We start from the raw sequence: 20,785 nt of genomic DNA, 5'->3' as shown, positions 1-20,785 counted from the left end.
TTTTTCTGGAATCTTTACTACTCACATTTAAACCTTTTCTTTTCTTTTTCTGAGATTTTTCTCCTTACTTTGAACCATTTTTTTTCTTTATAAAATATTTATATAAAAAAGTTATGTAATAGCCTAATAGGGATATGAGAGTAAATTTATACAAACATTATTTTTTATTCCTCTACTTTTCCAATTTTCAACCAAAAACATATGAGAAAAATTAAAACATTTTCTATATTTCCACTTTTCTATCTCCTGCCAATTTTCTATCCTCCCAACCAAACATATCTTAAAGCGGGTCAATTCTCAAATCCTTGTAACCCCTAACTGGATAAGCCAATACTCATAACTAAACAAGCCACTGTATGTTTGTAGCCAAACATGCTCAATTAATATCCAACTCTTTTAGTGGTGACAATAACACACAACTTCATTAGTAGTGGAACACGAACAATTTTATCCTCACAAATAATTACATCCAATGTAGTTATGAACTGATATTTAATTGGTGAACATATTGTAATACACCTAAGAAATTGTATACCTAATTTCTACCCTCTTATTAACAGGGATTTAGTATTTTTATCCACATTATTGTTTTATTTTGATTTTTTTTAATAACATTAATTTTATCCACTTATGAAGGAAATGTGACAAGAGAACCAATTTGGTAATTTCCTTAAGTTTAAGGTTGAAATTTTCAAATTAAAGGATAAGTTTTATTTATTTATTTATTTTTTAGAATGAAAGATAAGATAAGATAAGCATTAGTTTATATATATATATATATATATATATATAAAACCAAAACTTGCATTGGCTGCTTCCAAGCCCAACTACTTTAGGCATCAGTTAAAAACAACAATAATTCGTGGTGTGGTAATGGGAATAACCAATAAGCCCTGGGGCTGGCATATATAAGGGAAACCAAAACCTTGTGCCTCCGCTTTTTCAACAGTTTCGCACTTCTCTGCAACTGTCAAAATCTTTTCTGTCCTTCTCTCTCTTTCACTCGTTCTCTCTCTCTCTCTCTCTCTCTCTCTCACAACAAAACACACACGCTCACACTGTACCCAAAAAAAAAAAAAAACCCTAATCTCTCTCTCTCTCACAAACCATGAGCGCTCTCTCTCACACTGTAAAACTCGGTCTCGCTGCTGCTGACGGTGATGATGAGAGACTGAGTTGCCATTAAATTAAAGGTTTTGCTCATTTGCTTTATATATAATCGTAGCAGCTGCGAGTGAGAGAAGATTTGGTGGGATTTTTTTTTTTTTTTTTTGGGTTCTAGGTTCGATCGGAGGAGGGATGGTGATGGCGGAGAATGATCAGGAAGCGAGTGGGACCAAGTCGAAGTCCAAGTCCGCGTGGAAGACTCCGGCGGCGGCGGCGATGAATGGCGACGATGCTCCTCCTCCTTCTCATGTAATGATTGGTGCCTCGCCTGATTCTTGGCCAGCTCTTTCCGATGCGGCCGCGGCGGCGGTGGCGGGAGGAGCAGCCTCAAAGCCTGCTACGGTGGCTTCTCCACCTCCACCTTCGCAGGTTTCCCCCAATTCCCTCTTACTATGGTGTTATTGCTTATTGATCAGAAAAAAAAAAAGAGGACTTGCTATGTGTAATGGATGAATTAGTTAATTTTTTCTTGTATAAAAAATGTACTTTGAAAAAAGAAGAAAAAAAAAATCTCATTTGATTGAAATATTATTGATTTGAAATGCTTAATTGCAACTTGTCTGTAGTTCTTGAGCTATTGGTAGTGAAAAAAGCTGATTATTTTACTTGTGTTTTTTTATTGATAAGTTCACATGCACACAATGGGTTTTTGGACCCATGATCTCAAGGAAGGAAGTGCTGTCCCCCACCACCCATAGTAAAATGTTGACATGTTGGTGTAATAGTGCCAATCATTTGTTAGTGGTTTTTAAGAGATATAGACGAAGTGTTTGTGTTTTCATGGTTTATATGGTTTAGGGTTTAATATGTCAAAATTATAAAGTCAGGGTTAATACTCCCAGATCCTAGAAAAGTGGGAGCTTTGTGAATTGGGCATGACCTTTATTTTTGGCGTGTTGGATGTAGTCTTGGTAAAACTAATACTAAATTTATTTCGAATTGTTACAATAACCAATGAAGTAGTGGGTAGTATTTACAGAGGGGATTAACACAATAGGTAGATTGAGGGACTCGGCCATATCAGCTGTCCATGTGGGATGACATGTTCTACCACTCATGTGCCACATCATTATGGCCATGGGTGACCACATTATTATTCCTTGTATCATAATACTTCTTCAAAGTGACCTTCTCACCAACCCAGAAAGTTCACCAATTCCAAGCTTCCCTATAATGCATTTCCAAAAAAGGGCTTTTTTTTTTTGCTTGGGGTAAAATTCTCCTACATCAGTTTTCCCCAGGTTCGAGAAGCTCGTTCTCGAGATTGGCTTCAATTTTCCATGATCTATTGAAGTCATGAATAATATTTGCCATCGCTTCTTTCTTTTTTGTCTTAAATACATAAAAACATAGCTGGTTAGACTTAACATGCTAATAAAAGCTTATGCATGACAGGCTTGGGAACCTTTCTTCAGTTCGTAACATGAAAAATCATGTATAATTAATTATGATTGCTGGGACCATATTGCTTTCCTCTAAAAATGGGCTCAACCTCATCTTTGCATTTTAATATTTATTTTTATAAAAATAATGATACCTATGTTTCAACATTATGCTAATAGAAAATATTATTAACACATCTTCCCAAGTGAAAGTGTCAATCTTTGTTTTGGATTATAATTGAACGCTAGTGGGTATATGAGTTGAACATTCTATGTTCAAAAGAACACTCTTATGAGTTGCATTGAGCACTTGATGTGTATCACTCTCTTGAATAGTTTCTTTGATAAAGTATTGAAATACTTACCTCTAAGCCATTATGATCAACGTGGACATCATAGGTAAGTAGAATGACACAACTTCTTTTCAAAATGTTCTTCCTTCAATTCAACACATCAATTGATAATCCAATCTGTTTTGTGCCACATGTTCTATGCCGGCATCATGGAAGAGCTTTTCTTCTTATATCATGATTCTCATCCTCAAGACAACCTTTCGATATGTCCCAAAGTTCGCGGTTGCCTTCCGAAATCTCCATATGGGCTTGTGCTAGTCCCCGTGGCTAAAGACCTTGTACAACTCATGACAAATCTTCAATTATACGCCTCATCTCAGTCATCTCTATCAGCAGGCTTGATTTCCTCTATACCACAACCTTTACAATGATCAACCATAGCTTAAAGTTGCAACTTTTGACTTTATTCTTGATCTTAAGTTGTTTTGTTTAAATCTTTGTATGATTGGATATATCATTGGCTTTGGGTTCTTGTAAAGCTTAGTTTTTCTTTCAATGAAGCATTATTTACTTATTAAAAAAAGCATTGGGTTCATTTTCCTTTACTTCTTTCTTAGATATGATTGACATCTGTACTTTGAGAGCTTGATTGTACAGGTCCTTATCATTAACGATTGAGGTTTACACTAAATCTAAAATACGACTCATTAAAATATTTGGTGGTCATTTTCAGGAATATATCTGAACATGTTCTTATAAATGGCCCAAAAAACTACTTTCACATTTTTCTTTCTTATTTCCTGAGAGGCAAAGCATTTTTGAAATTTCCATCAGAAAGGCCATACAATTCAACTGTTCTTCACTTTTCTACTCTGTCCTTCTCCCTCTACTCCTCTCTCTAGTCTTCTTTATTAGTTATCGCACCCATGAAAAAATAGTGAAAATTATATGGCCTTTTTTTATTTTTATTTTTATTTTTATAAGTAATAAAAATTGAAAAAAGAAGAAAGGTGTCATCTGAGTATACAGGCAGTATAACATGGCTTTTAAAAATTGATTGTTGTTATTGTTCATAGAGGATTTGAATTATTTCTTGAAAACACATGTTATGTGCTTTTTTTGATCATTCATATGATAGAATATTTAGGATATGTTTTAATGGTATTAATGTTTCCTGCTTTGTTTTGGTTGATCCTTGATCAGTCTGATACTTAATAAAATAAAATGTAACAGAAACAGCCTAAAGATATATATATATATATATATTCTTTTTAAATATTATTCTGTCAATTTCCTTTGCTTGCATACATAAGATTTTAACCCATTTTAGGGCTGCAGATAAGTATTTTTTATATATATACATATATATATATATATAATATATTTAATCAGGAATGGGTAATATGGAGTAGCAAAACTTAGTATGTTTATGAAGGTTGCTTCTATTAATTTTTTTGTTCTTTTTAATTGCACGAAAATTTAAATGTATATATCTGACTGTAGCTATGTTTGTATCTGTCTAGGCATCAGTTGGGCAGCATAAGTCACATGGATCTGGAAATTTTAATCCTTCACATAAAAACTCATCATATCGTCATCAAAAATCAGGCTCTAAGCGCAACCCAAGTGGTGCTCAACCTTTTCCTATACCACTACCTTACCATCAACCACCAATGCCACCTGTTTTTCATACTATGGTTCCTCCACCTAACATTGGGTATGCATACCGTCCTGGTCCAGGACGTTTCCCAACTGTTGAAACTCATTTGGTGAAGTCTGGATGTGAGACACCCCCTCAAGCCCTTGTTCCGCCAGGTCATGGTGTTGATGCTAGTCGAAATGTTCAGCCTCCACCCAATACTTATGTTGTCAATTTTTCTAATAGAAGACCAAGCATGCAAGAACCTGGTGGCCATTTCAATCATGCCTGGCACCATCAACGGGCATTAAATCCTAGAGACAACATCCCAATGCAACAGGGTATTGGACCAAGGGCTTTTGGAGGGCCTCCATTCTTTGGTCCAGCTCCAGGGTTCATGGTCGGTTCTAGCTTCTATGGTAATCCTATGATCTCATTGCAATGTGCTTTCATTCAGAAAACCAATATTTACTTTACTTACTGTCCTCATCAGTATATCATGATGTTACTCCGCCTCACTGTCCAAAGTAATTTGTCTGTTATATACAGGGCCTGCACCTATATACTATGTTCCTGTTGCAGCTCCAGGCTCTATTAGGGGACCTCATCCTCCACGCTTTATGCAATATCCTATTAATCCAGGGGCTCCTGTGGTATCCCAAGAGACAGTAGCTTTGAGGACTAATATAGTGAAACAGATCGACTATTATTTCAGGTAAGTCCTTTGAGAATAGTTGCTCCTGGGCATGAGCATAAACTGCTTAGCCTGTTAGGGGTGAATGCCCCTACCTGGATTACTTGGCAACTGATTCTGGTGGGTGGGGTTAGTTGCTTGTAGGTTTTACTTGCTAGAGGCAAGTCCAAAGGGCTCTTCTTTAGAAAAGTCCTCTATATAATAAAAAAAAAAGAGTCATTTGGGAATAAAGGTTTGTTCATTTATGTTTTCACTTTTGTATTGGCGGCAAGAATTCTATACCATCCCCTATGCAGTCTACAGATTCCATTTTAACTGTGCTGTGATAGTATTTGCATTTGCATCTTTAATGCAGTATTTAGTAAAAAAAGAAAAAAGAAAAAAAAAAGAAAAAAAGTGTTTAATGTATTTTTTAACCTTGAAGTTTCTTTTTCTCATTGGTGCACAAGCCTTTTCAATATTGGCTGGATTTGGATATCCCATGGACATTGAATGGCTTTGGTGTCTCTAATTGCTAAAGAATGTTTAGGTTTTTAAAAATGAGGCCATTTATTATATGAGAGTCATCACCACACATTGGAGAATCTGATCTGTAAGTGTTGTAATCGGACTGCCTAAATATTTTCCACATTTATGATTGACCTTTGTACTTCTGGATGTTCTATAAAATGTGAGTCATTCAATGGTTAACCAAAATGTGCCCCTGGATTTATTTGTGATTTAATTACTACAGAAAATATGAGTTTGGATCTCTGCGTTATGTGGCCATTCAATAATTTTTGTTGATTTGTGGTGCACCTTAAGCACATGTCCTGTTTCTGGGGAGGTGGTCTTTGTAGTTTTTTACTAAAATATTTACTTATCAAAAAAAGAAAAGAAAGAATCTGTTTGTATGATATAGACTGCTTGTTGTGTCTGTTGACATTATAACCTTTTCCTTTGGCAGTGATGAAAATCTGCAGAATGACCAGTACCTAATTTCCCTTATGGATGATCAGGGATGGGTTCCAATATCCATCATTGCTGACTTTAAAAGGGTACATTTTCTTGCAATTCTTTGTTCCAGTTATTTTAGAATGCCATGAATTATATATGGTGGTGCTTTACTGCTTATGCAGGTCTGTGCTAGTTTATTCAGTATTTCCATAATGTAAAGTTAGTTTGTGAGATTTACTAAAAACAGGTTCCCTTGTTATTTTTGCTTGAATTGATGGCAAATCTTGCTTTTGTTTAATATATTAAGCAGGTTAGGAGGATGAGCACAGATATACCATTTATCCTTGATGCACTGCAGACTTCTAGTACTGTTCAAGTGCAGGTAGATTTTCTTCACTATTCGGTATTGTTTCTCTTAATCATTCTGTTTCTTACTGCATTTATGCTGGAAGTTTTGGAGCCATAAAATTTTCTAAATTGGGTTAGAGTTTACATTTAAGAATCAGGTTTCTAATTCACATTTTAATGGACTTTTTTTTACTCTTTTTAAATTTAAGTGAGTTTTTCGTTGGTCATAGAGTATGATCTCCTTGACTTTCACAAGATCTTCCTGATTTGTCTGAAGCTGACTCGAAAAGATTTTTGTAAAGGCATCTTCCTAATATTTTTTTTGCTAAATTTGCAGTTGAAGTTTAATCTCCTAGATGATAGATCTATGCAAACCTTCCTATGATTGGAGACTCGGACTGTCTTGTTCCAATTTATGATTTAGGCTAATTTTATTTGTCTAATGATGTCTGAGGATTGCATGGGAAAGGATGTCACTGTGAACATGAGAAAAATTGCTGCAGCATCCCTTTTTGCAACGGTCATTGACATCTGTTTTGAATTTTAGAAAGGCTACTTACAAATGTCAGCAATGCGAAAGTAGTTCATTAAATAAAACCATAGTAGGGTAGGTGGTGCTAATTGGTTATTTTTTTCAAAGATTAATGGGATTTTCAAAAATAATGTTGATCAAAACTTGCTTTCCACTTTGGACCTTTTTTCACTATTTTTCTTCAAGTTAATTTAACAAGATCATATTTCTCTCCAAATCCTATAAGAAGTTTTTTAAAAATTGCATGTTGCATTGGCCTTCTCCTTTGATAGAATTTTGTGAGTATTAATCAGTGGTGATGGTTATTCAAATGGGAAAAATGTTTAGGGGATATCCTGTTAGCTTTAACAAGAGTTGGAGGGGACATTCATTTATATGAATTACTGATATGAATTGTTCCCACCTTCATAACCTTTGGACATAATGTATGGTGCTTTTGATAAAATTTGGGGGTATTGCCTCTATGCTGTTGGAGCAACCAGCGCATATGAAGAAAAAACATTTAGGGCTGCTGAAAAAGTTGGGGGATATTTTGACAACTGATTGGGTTATCTCTATTGCTTTGATACTTTGCTCCAGTGGCCTTCACTTATCATTGTTGCTGTTTCTGTAGGGTGACAAGATACGGAAACGTGATAATTGGTTGAAGTGGATTCCATCTTCTAAAGAGAATTCATTGTCATCGCAAGCTCAGACTCCCCAGGGCCAATCTATGGAGAAGGATATTGATTCCTTTGTGAATGGTGATGCCATCGAGAATAATGTGGGCAACAACTCTGAAGAAAATGTTGAATTTCCATCACATGGTGGAAGTTTGGTGGAGCACTTACCGCCAAATAGAGAAACTCCAGTCATACCACTTATTAGTGACACAGAACGTGACAACATGAGTGCTATTGTTAATGGTGGAACACAAGCATTAGGCTGTGGAAGGGTCAAATTCTCAGATCGTGGCACCAGTTATAGTCCACTAAGCCGAGACCACTCACAAAGAGAGGAGCATACAGAATTTTCTGTTGATGGGCCTTTAGGCAGGGAAATGTCATCAGATATGGCTGGTGACTTGTCAAACGATTTTGCGAACACATTTATGCTTGATGAAGAGATAGAGCTCGAACAGAAGACAATAAAGAATGATGATCTTTTTTCTGCTAGAAGGTACTATATGCATTTGTTTTTGCTTAATGCACTTCAGCTGGAAGTTACAACATGCTTTTGTATGTGCCTGATCCTTATTTTGCATTTCATAGTATACAATGATCCTTTTTCAAAGTTAGAATTATCTGTAGCGTGACTTTGTTCTGTCAAGAAATTTTCTTTGGGTGGTTTGGGGTTTGTAATTTTATGCCTTCATGAATTACATTCATTTAATTGAAAGCATGCAAGGCTATGTAGGTATTCCTTAACTTTGCAGTCACATTAATGATAAAGATAAGTGTAGCATTGTTAAACAATTACACTGTGGAGTATCTATTTGAGTTCTTTTGATACTTGGTAAATTTATTTGAAAGAAAAAAAAAAAAAACTTCCGATAGAATTTATGTTGAGGTTACTTTATTGAATATTTGATGCAGCAAACTTTGCTGGGTGCTGTAAAACTGCAAATGGAACAGTTTGTAAATTGTGGACTGGTTTTCTTGCTTATGAACTTGAGAGAGGGCTTTGGTTGCAGAAGCGATAATTATTTCATTGTTATTTACTCAATTGTTATTTAAATTTTTTTGATAAAATTATATTGTTCATACAATTATACATTTTTTATTTATTCCTTGAATAGTTAAAAATAGGAAAGACAATATAGTTCCACTATGATTTCTCCCAAAGGGCCTTGTTAAAAGTTATGCATGTAGGTTTATTTGTTTATTTTTGGTTACAAGGAGTATTGGGCCAGAGTTTTTTTGCCAATATTTATATTGGGTTTGGAAGTCTCACAAACTTTGTTGGACTATCATGCCATTCATTTGTTTACCTATGCATGCATTTTGTGCCTCAATTAATTTGGAGTTGGGAACGCGTAGTGGATTCTGATACGGAGGCTGAAAACACAATTTCCATTCTGTTTTGGTTCTGAGAACAAGGTTTCAAGTATAGAAGTCAGTGCTGTCTGAACCACTTGCATATCGTACATCTACTCTCATGACTGCCATCTACAATTGACTCTCTTTCTCAGTGGCAAGGCTAGGACAATATTTAGAACTGCAGGTATCGCCTCAATGTTTGGTTCAATGTTCACTGAATTGAGGACTTACCAAACAAAGGATAGGGGGAGGGTGGTGGGTTGGGGAGTGGTCTTCTATTGACAATTGGCTTTGACTGCAATTTGATGCTTAGCCACAAGGCGATGACAAGATTTGTCGAATAAAGAGAGATGACTTCCCAAACAAAAGGGGGCTATTCTCTGCAATATTTTTGGATTGTTTAATAAATTATAGAAAAAAATAAAAACCTATAATATAATCTAAAATTTCTTTGTTTCCAACATGGGGTTTAAATTAAACAAGTGGATGCTCTGTGATTACATGGTCCGAGGAAGAAAAAGGTTAGTTTTAAATTGGGGTATTCAATGAAAGTATTACCCACTGGGCTACTGTGTTATAGCTAATTGTGAGAACTTGGCAACTAACCAATTGTTTGGATGGAGGGAGATGGCCCTTTCCTTTATTCTCCCCTACAAACAAACCACCCCCCCTCCCCCTTCCTCCCATCCACACAGACACATACTTACAAATCTTCCTCCATTCCAAACAGACCTTCAAAGAAAGAACTTCTTTTGGTAGGTGACCAATACTTACAAATTTAATACACACACTTTTGAGATAATGAATACACAACAATATATATATATATATACCGGTATTGACTGGTAGCAAAATATATCATTCCCTTAATTTAACCAGAAATGTTTACCTATTCAAAGTGGAATTTTAAGCATTTCTTTGCATCATTCATTATATTTGGTTTGGATATATGCCTTTAGAACTGTATTTATTGGCTTTTTTTGTTTGTGTTTTCCTTCAGTATTTAGGGTTTTATTTATTTTTTTTTTCCGATTGTGTGATTATGGAATACACTCTGATAACTGTTTTCTGACTCATGTTTATGTGCTTAACTATGTATGTGGTTACTAACCATATATTGTATTTCTTATTGACTTTATCGACTAAAGGATTGATGAGGAAGACGATGAGATGGTTGACAATGATCAGGACGTTCAGAGACTTGTAATTGTCACCCAGGTATGGCCATTGAGTAATATACTATTGTCGTTGTGATATCCAGGTATTTCACTTATTAATGTTCTTAAAGATTCGGTTATTGTTTCTCTTTCATTTGATTGTCCTCTAATTTCATGCTTAATTCATAAACAATGTTGAAAATTGAATTTTAATGCATACAGTGTTTAAAATCCCAATTAGCCATAAAATATTAGGATATCAAAGGACCCAAAATTGGTGGGCTTTTGGTTGGTAAAGGTGAGGATCTTAGGGTTTATGATGATGGAAACTAGGGTTTGTAGGATGGTTCAGTTTTTATTTTTTATTGTTGAAAAGTTGGTGGAGGTTGAGTTAATCATTGCAAGAAATTTTGCAATTGGGATGTTATGATTTTGGGCTGAATGGCTAGGGTGATGGGTTACTAAGTTGTACTTAAGGAAAAGTCAAGCTTTAAACAGATATAACTTAGAGAGTAAGCTGGCTTACTTTATAAGATAAGTCAAAACAAATGAGCTCAACTTCACTATTACTTGGGCGATGGGTTCAGCTTGTGCCAGTTTTTGTTTTTTCAAAATCTGGCTACTTCTTTCTCCTTAGTTGTTTAGATTCAAATTATAATTGGGGCTTATAATGATCAATTGATTTCCATGATGTCACCTTTGGTGAAAATGGTCTAGAGTTCTTTGTCCTGATGTTTTTATTTTTTTTGTACATCATTAAATTCTATGAGTTGGGGAGGCACTTGTATCAGTGTATGGCACAAGTGGATGCTTTATTGTCATCTTCAGATTGAACAAATTAGATGGTCATTTATTCCAAGTATAATCACCTATCTTAACTATTCAATTACATCATAAATTCTTGAAAATATTCTTTGTTAACTAAGGAAGTGGAGGCCTCTGATAGCTGCCTATCTGCAATGGTTTAACATAGTAAAATTTATAGCAATGGAGGCCCACCTGGGATGATAACTTGGTCATGTTCAAATGCAAGTTTCTTCACAAGTTTTCTTAGTGCTTTATGTAAATAGATCCCTGAAGATGCATCCTTGAGTACTTAAGGACTTTAGAGCTTTTTTGAGTTCTTCCACAATATTTTAGAAATGAGAATTAGTGCAAGTCTTCTGCAAAACACTTCATGGTTCTGCTCCTGGAAAGTTGAAGCCTTCTTGTGAGGGTTTGTATTTGTGTTATTACAATTTGAAAGAAAAAAAATCTGATCTCACATAAGGAAGAAACAAATTGGAAGTTACAAATTTACAATTGTTGCCTTGCAGGGTGCTAACAAAAAACTTTTCCTTGATATGAACTGATTTCTTTTAGCCTTTCTCACTTTTCCTTTTAGGCTGTGTTTGGTTCTCGTAAAATATTTTCCTATTTTCCGGAAATGCTATTTTTGGAAAAGAAAAATATTTTCAAGTGTTTGGTTGCATTAAAAAAATTGTTGTAGAAAATATTTTCATGTGTTTGATTCTATTCTGAAAATACTATTTTCCTACAATTTTTTCACATTTTCTTAGCATCCAAACAAATTTTATTACAAAAAATTTCAAAATTATAGCCAATTCAACAACAAATTCCGGCAATCAAAAGCCACAACCACCAAAACATCACCACCACACCACCACAACAACAACAAAAATCAAACTTAAAAAAACAAAACTGAGAGATTGAGGAAGAGAGAGCGAGGAAGAGAGACCGAGCTCGAGAGGGCGACGAGATCGAGCGGAGGCAAGATCAAGCGGCGCGGTGCGTGGGTTCTTGGGTCGAAGGTCGTCGGCGGTTGCTCGTGCGGTTGCTCCAGGCTTGGAGCGGCGGTTCGAGCTCACGGCTCGTGCTCTCTCTCTCTCTTCGTGCTCGCGGCTCGCGCTCTCTCTCTCTCTCTCTCTCTCTCTGTTTTCCGGAAAATGATATTTGAAGGGAAAATAAAAACGGAAGTGATTTTCACCCTTGAATCTCGGTCAACTGAAAAGAATTTCTGGAAAATTTATTTTCCATGCGCAACCAAACACCCGCATTTACAGAAAAGCATTTCTAGAAGTGGTTTTCACCCAAAACAAACACAGCCTTAGTTATAACTAAAATCCACTTTTATTAACCCTTTTGTTTTGGGCATTTGAATATTACATAACAAAGAGAAGATGTAAAATGCTTCAACACTTGTTTCTTTTTGGTAGAAAATCTTGTGACTTTGCTAAATACACTAATGGCCTTTGGACCAAATATCATCTCTTCCCATTATAAGCAGATGGAGGTGGCGGTCATGTGGCTTGTGAGTTGTATATGTAATAATAATAGGCTAAATACTGCTCTCATGTTGCCTTTTGCAAGTTTCACTTTGAACATCCTCTGCTTTGAGTTAGATGTAGCAGCTGATAACTCTTACTGTCCTCTGATTCCTCTTTTCCTTTAATTTTTAAATGCCTTGAAACTTGTAGCAGCTGGTTCCCTGCTAGTCTTTTGTCGTTGTCCTTTCAAGGATCTCAGAAGTTGTCCTGTCCTTTACCAGACTGCAATAAGGCATGTATTTTCCTGTAAATAAGGGTGTGCATTCCACCCACCAACCCAAAAAAACTGAACCGACCCAACTTATGCTTTGTTTTTGGTTTTTTATTTTTATTTTATATTTTTTAAGCTTGGGGTGGGTTGTGTTTGGGTTGACAAAATTTTCAACCCAAATAACCTGACCTAACCTATGCTATTAATAGTTTTTTAGCATGTATGTATTTTAATTTTATTTTAGTTTTTTTATTTATTTTGGATTTTTTGGACTTATTTTTAATTTTGATTTATTTTGGTATTTTGAGGCTTAGATTTGAGAAAATTGGAATATTAGACGCAATTATGTTAGTTATAATCATTAATTAAATAATGAAGTTAAATAACTGAACGAAAACCCAATTTCTTTACTAGGTCCAAAAAATGGCCTTAACCTAATGACCCAACTATGGGTTCGGTTGGTTTTTAGAACTACATGGGTTGAGTCAAGTTGGAGATTTCTCAACTTGACGTGGTTGGATCGGGTTGGAAAAGACTCCAAACCCAACCCAACCCAACCCAACCCGTCCCATACACACCCCTATATCAAAGGGAAAGAGCTTTGTTGAAAATTTTGACTTATTATCCTTCATCTCCTGTGCAGAATAGCAGGACAAGTCAAGAAACTAAAGGTCGTGGTAAAGAGTCCAAATCCATTTCCAATGAGCTAGCTTCTGCAATAAATGATGGTCTTTACTTCTATGAGCAGGTTGAAGTGCCCATTGTTACTTAGGCACTAATTTAAGTTTCTTATCTCTTTAGCGAAATTGTTTAAAATTGATTATTATTGGCAGGAATTGAAAACTAAGCGATCTAGTCGTAGAAAGAATAGCTCTAGTTTTGAGAATAAAGATGGAAGCTCAAAATTTCCAAGCATTGCTTTAGGAGTCTCCAATCCAAAGGCTAGTGATAATTTTGCTGGAAGTGTTGTCCTTGAGGAGTCTGGAAATGCTAATTCAAGAAGGAAGCAACATAAAGGCCTTCCCAGGCAGCTGTCCTCCCATAAACAACGATTTTTCTCCAGCAACTTCAGAAATCATGGAACTTCCCGAAACTCTAATGGAATCATATCGGAAAGTCCACCTAGTAATTCGGTTGGATTTTTCTTTAGCTCTACACCTCCTGAAAATTATGGGTCAGTTTGGTGTGATTGTTGCCTGTGTTGCTCTTACAATGAATTATTTGTTAGCTTAAGTAGCTTTTGGCTATATTTTAGTAATATTTTACTGCTTTTGAGAGCTCTCCAAGTAATTATTGGTTTCAAAGCAGGATATTACTCTGAATATGCTAAGTTAATGATGACTAAGTTCAACTGGATTATTTGTTTCCCACTAGGCTAATTGAAATCTGAATCTCAATTTTACAGCCCTAGGACTTCAAAGTTGAGTGGTTCACCACATGGGATTCTATCTGGGAGTCCACCAGTGGGTTCCATGCCAAAGTCATTTCCACCATTTCAGCATCCAAGCCATCAGCTTCTAGAAGAAAATGGGTTTAAACAACAGAAGTAAGTGATGGGCATTGCTTGAATTTCTATGTTTGTGGGAGAGAGAGAGGGGGAGAGCTTGAGTTACAAAAGTTCTTTCACATGATTGCTCATTCTGTTAGGTACCTGAAGTTCCATAAGCGGTGCCTGAGTGACAGAAAGAAGTTGGGAATTGGTTGCAGTGAGGTGGAATTCATCTCTTAAACTTCTTTTAAAGCTTGTTATATCAATAGAGGGAATAAATAAATAGCAAATTCATATTTTTTCTTAATGTTTAACATCCTGTCATCAAATCCCTTGAATTAATCACATTAGTTTATTTAGGCCTATCCAAAAAAAGAAGACCATAATGTCCATCTTTGGTGCTGTTGTTGGTTTCTCTTTGAAAGAAAAAAATATGGGATAATTTATTTAGAAACGTGTAGGGTTTTAAAAACATGTTGATCAATTCTTCTCTCTTTTTGTGTATTTTGTTAATATTTTCTTTTTGTATTATTTAGGTACTTAACCATTTGAAAAGAAATGAATACACTTTACCGGTTAATTTTTAAATTACTTCATTTATTCTTAATGTACAGCTGCCTGTTTCTTTAAATGCAGGAAATGAATACACTTTACCGGTTTTGGTCATATTTTCTTAGAAACATGTTTGTCCCTTCTATGTATAATGAGTTCAGAAAATTTGCACTGGAAGATGCTGCTGCTAATTATTACTATGGAATGGAGTGCCTTTTCAGGTTCTACAGGTATTTTTTATTTTTGATAAGTAAGAATGATATATATATATATATATATGTAAGTCTACTCTATGCATGAAGAACATAGAGCAAACCCAGAAAGTACAAGAAGAAGAAAACAGAAAAATACACAAAAGAAACCCAAACAAGAAAATAATTACAAAAGAGAAAGGGAGCAAAGAAAAGAAGGGAGAGAGTCACTAGACGTGAGTTCCCAAGTCAGAGACAAATCAAAAAGAGTTCCACTAAAAGAAGTTTTCTTTGCAGTAATATATGTTTTGTTGCTGATTATGTTCTAAATTATCATCTTCTTGAAATATGAGAAGCCTAATCTTGAAATGTAGAACTGCCTAAGAAGTTTTCAGCTTTGATTTTGCACATAATTTTTCCAAAGACTATTTTTGCCCATCTACTATGATAGGAACATTTGTTCCCATTCCTTAGTATGTATTTTATTGTTTATATATATATATATATAAATATTATTTGTTTTCTTTCAGTTATGGTTTGGAGAAGGAGTTTAGAGAGGACCTGTATCAGGACTTTGAACAGCTTACGCTTGACTTCTACCACAAAGGCAATCTTTATGGCCTCGAAAAATATTGGTAACGAACTTGCACTTGTTTTTATGTTATCTGAATGTTTAGAATGGATGCTCCAAAGTCTGAGCTGGGCATGCTTATTTCATTGTTTAATATGAAGAAGTTTGTTTTTATATTTGGTTTTGTATGGTGTAGAGAATCAAATAGCAATCAATGCTAATATAGAGAAAGAAGGTTTCTGGGTTTGGAGAAAAGTACATAGAAAAATCTTTATATAAATAAAATTTGACCGTAAAGTAATTTAATGTGATGAAAATTTTAATAATTCTTAACCGATATTTGCATTAGTTGAACAAACTTTTGAATTTGAAGATTGGCTATACAACATTGTTTTATAAATTAAAGTTTGGCTAAAATACAAGTTTTACTCTCTAAGTTTGGCGCATTGTCATTTTCATCCCGTAAGTTTTATTTTTGTCATGCTCTTGGGCGAGCATAAACTGCTTAGGCCTTCAGGAGTGAATGCCCCCGGATTACTTGGCAATTGGTTTTGGCGGTAGAACTAGTTGCTCATAGGTTTTACTAGCTACAGGCGAGTCCAAAGGGCTATTCTATAAAAAGGCTAAATTAAAAATTAAAAAAGAAATCTTGTTTAAAATTTGAAAGGAAATTTAGAAGAAAGTCTGAAATAATTAAAAATAATTTTGGTTGTATGCCTTGCATTAGTTGGCTATCAATGTGGGAGAAAGAACCTCCAATAGCTGGCTATCAGTGTGGCGCCCATGTAAGGTATTAGACCACCAAAGATCAAAAGAAGAATTCTAAATTTCCGTAGCAGTGCCCCTAGAAATTTTGGGGGAATACCGGGGAGAATTCCACTTCTTGAGGACTGAAGTCTAATGAGCAATTAAAAGTTGAATATTTCTCACAATTTTTCTAGTAAAGAGGTGTTCGCTGCAAAGGACATGTAGATACACAAGGAGTATGTTGCAGGACAGCCTAAATTCAAGGTTAGTGGCTCTATTAGATCACAAAAGATCAAAATAATAATTTTAGATTCCTGTAGCATCCCCCCTAGAAAATTTTATGGAATACCGGGGAGAATCACCCTCTCTGGATTGAAGTCTAATGAGCGATTTAAAGGTGAATATGTCTCACAAATTTCCCAGTAAAGAAGTGTTCACTGTAAAGGACAAGTAATGAGTGATGATGCAGGAGTGTGATGCAGGACATCCTAGGGATCTCGAAGTTAAAGGCACTTCAAAGTTAACATTCTCAGATGCATGCTATGTGGTCCCTAGACAAAATAACTCGGTATTGCCAACGTTGAGTGTAACACACAACATAAGCTGAGACCTCTTCTGTGGCTAAATCAGTTGCAAAGGAGCAATATTAGTATGTTTGGACATTTGTGAGGATACTATGGGGGAGATTAGCCAAAGAATTAGCCTTGTAGGAAAAGTTCCTTTTAGTAGGAACATTTCCTGGAAATTGCATTTTTTCATACTTAATAAAGTACCTGTACCGTTGTTGCTAGTTTGTAAACTAGGTTTGTAGGGGATGATGTGGTAGGTAGCTCAGAGGAACATGAGATGGGGAATTAGCAAGGGAGCAAATGTAACCTTAATAACTTTGTTTAGGTAATGGACCAGCCAAGCTTGTAATGACATATCTTCCTTTGGAAGAATAGTAATTTTTTTTGATAAATAGAAGAATAGTAATTACATTAATGGTTTGATTTAGGAACCTACCATGTCACTAATGCTAGTGTGGCAACACTGCTATGTCAAGCTAATGCTGCTGCTGTTATGTTGCTGCTGATTTTATGTTGTGCTACTATGCTGGTAAGTGTATTTCTGTACTAAAGGTGTCGGCTGCTGCTATGTAAAGTGTTGTGACTTGTCATGCAGGAGCCACTATGCAAGTTCTGTGAATGCAAGGGTCTGCGATTGTGTAAATGTTGCAGTTTAGTTAGTAGCAGATATTGAGGAAGTGTACTAGGTAATTCTATGGCACGTGTGCAGGCTGTGATGTGGTGGCCAATGTGTGCTATGGCTGAATTAAGTTGGCTATAACTTGGCTAATTGCCCATGTGCCTATCCATCCTGCATGTGATCAATTAGAAGTCTGTTAGGAAGTAAGGAGGCTATTAAGCAACTGTCAGTATAGCTGTAAGGATATTTTGGTGTTGTGTACTTGAGTAGCTTAGTGATATATAAGGTGGAATGGCTTGACAGAGGCATTGATGAAAATAAGCACTTTCTTAGTCTCTAAATCTCTTGATTCTCTCTTCCTTTTCTAATTTCCCTTCACTCTTAAGAAGGCTTCTGACAGGTTCTTAACATTTGACAATGTTCAAATTTAACTTGGTACACCTCACAGCTTCTAACAGCCCCTTTACTTGTAATCAGTCCCGCTCCCCAAAAAGAAAGCGCCTTGCTTGAAAAACTCAAAAGCAGTAACAGCATTTGAGCATTCACACCAGGCTCAATGGTGTTTTAGCTGGATTGATCCCAAAAAATTCACTTTTTCTATTTTAGCAACCTCATTTTTCAGATACACCTACATTAGGCCGAATACTCTCTACCTCAGATATCATAAAAATATCTATTTAATTCTATATTTATTGTTTTCTCTCTCTCTCTCTCTCTCTCTCTCTCCAACCACTGTAGGACATCAAGCTGCTAGCTCCAAATCCGAGCTTTGTTCACTGTTGCTCCATTGCTCATTGGCTAACTTGGGCTGCTCGTCTCTGATCTGGCTCTGAAAGGTTGCCTGCTGATCTGATCTGCTATGTGAGAGAGATAAACCAGTATAAACTTTTTTTGTTGATGAACGGTAGTTCAGTAAGTGTATAAATTATTTGGACAAAATGTTGAGCCTGATGCAAGAGGGTTTTAGGTTACTCTAGTCAAATTTTTGTTGAAAAGGTGTTTGGTTGAGCCTGCTACTCATGCTCTTAGGCAGTATAATCTCTGAAGTTTCTTGCTTCAATGGCTATGGACACAAGTTTTGAGATGAAGCTTGAAGCTTCCTGCATTTTTAAAGGGTTTTTCATCTCTTTTGTGTCTTGTTTAATTTATTGTTTTGTGTTACCATAATTGAGTTGCTGTATTGGACACAAATAGAAATAGAGACAGGTACTGCTGGACATTACTGATTTGTAATAGTCTCTTTAGTGTTTATATAATTAAAATGCAATAATTTACGCGTTAGCATGCGCACCATAGTTTCTTCTGACCCCAAACTCAGAAGCTGTTGTATTTATAATTTGAGCGTGTGTGTATGTTTGTGGCAGGGCATTCCATCATTACGGTGGGCTACGTGACCGGAAAGAGCCCCTAAAGAGAGATCCAGAATTGGATAGGTTACTCAGGGAAGAATATTGTAGCTTGGGGGACTTTCGTGCTAAAGAGAAGGCCAATGCTGTGAAAGAAGAGAGACATTAGCTAGCACTTGCACCAATCATATGCCTTAGTGGCATTGAAGCATCACTGTCCCAGTTTTGGAATAGAATTCTTTCAACTTGACTAGGGAGTTGGAGTTAGCATCCTATTTTTGGTTTGGAAATGAAGAAAAGATGGTTGTCATATATTGTATGTTTGATTGAGGCTGCTGACTGCAGAGTTTTTCTTTTGTTTAAAGGTTTTTTTTTTTGGCTCCTGGGTATACATGCATTTTTGGGGTTGTATGCAAAGCTTGGAGAGGTGCCTGTGCTTTTTCTCTACACGAATCTCTTCTCTGGATTGTAACTTGTACATAAACGGAAAAGGAAAAAAAACTGAAAAAAAGAAGGCTGTAGTTTAGACATTTGTCAAAATTAAAGAATAAGATATTTGAGAATTTAATTTATAATCCTTTTCTTTTTCTTGAGGTGTTTAATTTATAAGCCTAGTAGCCGCCGCTGCCCCCCCCCCCCCCTCCCCCCAAAAAAAAAAAAAAAAAAAACTCTATGCAGACAACTGTCCCTAATGAGATTTGGATCCACTTCAAAGTTAATAACTATTTGTGGTTGGTTTTTATTTTTTATTTTTATTTTATATATATATATATATATAATAGTTTGTGGTTTGGTTTTATATTAACTAGCTGTAAACTCAAGTAATACGTGAGAATAAATAATTATTTTGTAATATAATATATATATTTTTTTCAAATATTTGTTGAAGATAATTTTTTTTCTCTTTTAAAATTAAACAATTTCTAATTGGTTCAATTAAGTCTATTTCGGTCTACCCGGTCAATATTGGTCCATTTTGGATTAATTGTGTCTTTAATTGATTCTTTTTATAGGTTGTTTTTTCAAGTTTAGTTCAAAAATTCATTTTTTTTTCCTTAATTTTTGGGTCGAAAAGTATGAAGTTTAAAAAAAAAATATATTTGGGCTAAATTCTTTAGTTTTGAGTTAAAAAAATACAAATAAAGTGGACATTAGAAATTAGAAATATGAACACTAAAAATGCAATAAAAAAAAAAAAATTCAAAATTCCTATTCGGTCCTATTCGGTCTGCTTTGGTTCTATTTAGTCAACTTTGGTCATATTTGGTCCTCATTGGCCCTATTCTGTCCACTTCATTCCTATTCGGTCCATATTGATGCTATTCGGTCCATTTTGTTAACTTTGGTCCACTTCATTCGGGTTATTCGGTCTACTTTGGTCTTATTCAGTCCATTTTATCTATTTTGGTTCTATTCGGTCCACGTTGGACCTATTTTATCCACTTCGATCCTATTCAGTCCAATTTGGTCATATTTGGTCCTATATGTTCTTATTTGGTTCATAATGTCCACTTTGTCCTAATCTGTCCATTCATTCTTATTTGGTCCTATTCAATCCACTTTGGTCCTATTCGGTTCACAATGGTTCATTGTTCTATTCCGTCCACTTCGGTCCTATATTGTCCAATTTGGTCCACCTTGTTCCCATTTGGTCCTATTTTGTGCATTCAGTCCACTATGTTCCATTTGATCCGTTTGTGTCCACTTTGGTCCATTCGAATCTCTTCAATCCAATTCGGTCTACTTTAGTCCATTTTTGTGCACTTACATATGGGTAAAAAGACGTGTTTGGATTAAGAGCACCTATTTTAAATACAAATTTATTAAAAAAAAAAAGATCTCAAACTTGTAATATCTAAAATCTTAAGTATAACATTTATTATTACTACATTTTTGTTGAGCCACATTAATGTAGCATTTCAGTCCACTTTGGTTTGGCTAAATTTAAGTGAAAGTCTTTCTAAACATGAAGATTATGAATATACAAATCTAATATT

At 35.3% G+C, this 20,785-nt stretch overlaps 1 protein-coding gene across 1 annotated transcript; it reads left to right on the top strand.

Moving 5' to 3' along the window:
• The first annotated feature begins 915 nt into the window (after window positions 1-915).
• Window positions 916-19,376, top strand: LOC112026073 (la-related protein 1A). The gene is made up of 14 exons (XM_065768230.1): window positions 916-1,536; window positions 4,366-4,900; window positions 5,031-5,196; window positions 6,122-6,212; window positions 6,422-6,493; window positions 7,605-8,149; window positions 10,158-10,227; window positions 13,348-13,452; window positions 13,538-13,878; window positions 14,110-14,250; window positions 14,352-14,415; window positions 14,830-14,975; window positions 15,467-15,571; window positions 18,807-19,376. Exons 1-14 carry the CDS (start codon window positions 1,300-1,302, stop codon window positions 18,955-18,957), a joined length of 2,769 nt encoding a protein of 922 aa, XP_065624302.1. The 5' UTR covers window positions 916-1,299; the 3' UTR covers window positions 18,958-19,376.
• Window positions 19,377-20,785: the final 1,409 nt, after the last annotated feature.

This window comes from Quercus suber, unplaced genomic scaffold (assembly GCF_002906115.3).
Source record: "Quercus suber isolate HL8 unplaced genomic scaffold, Cork oak 2.0 scaffold_909, whole genome shotgun sequence".
NCBI classification, from domain to species: domain Eukaryota; kingdom Viridiplantae; phylum Streptophyta; class Magnoliopsida; order Fagales; family Fagaceae; genus Quercus; species Quercus suber.
Note: the sequence above shows the minus strand (reverse complement) of the source record. Positions and strands in the feature narration are given on the sequence as shown.

What these genes read in the sequence shown, in the direction of transcription:
- LOC112026073 (XM_065768230.1), top strand. Translation starts at nt 1,300, where the DNA reads ATGGTGATGGCGGAGAATGATCAGGAAGCGAGTGGGACCAAGTCGAAG. An exon ending in ACACCTCCTGAAAATTATGG is followed by an intron (nt 13,879 to 14,109) that starts GTCAGTTTGGTG and finishes TCAATTTTACAG; the next exon opens with CCCTAGGACTTCAAAGTTGA. An exon ending in TATGGCCTCGAAAAATATTG is followed by an intron (nt 15,572 to 18,806) that starts GTAACGAACTTG and finishes TGTTTGTGGCAG; the next exon opens with GGCATTCCATCATTACGGTG.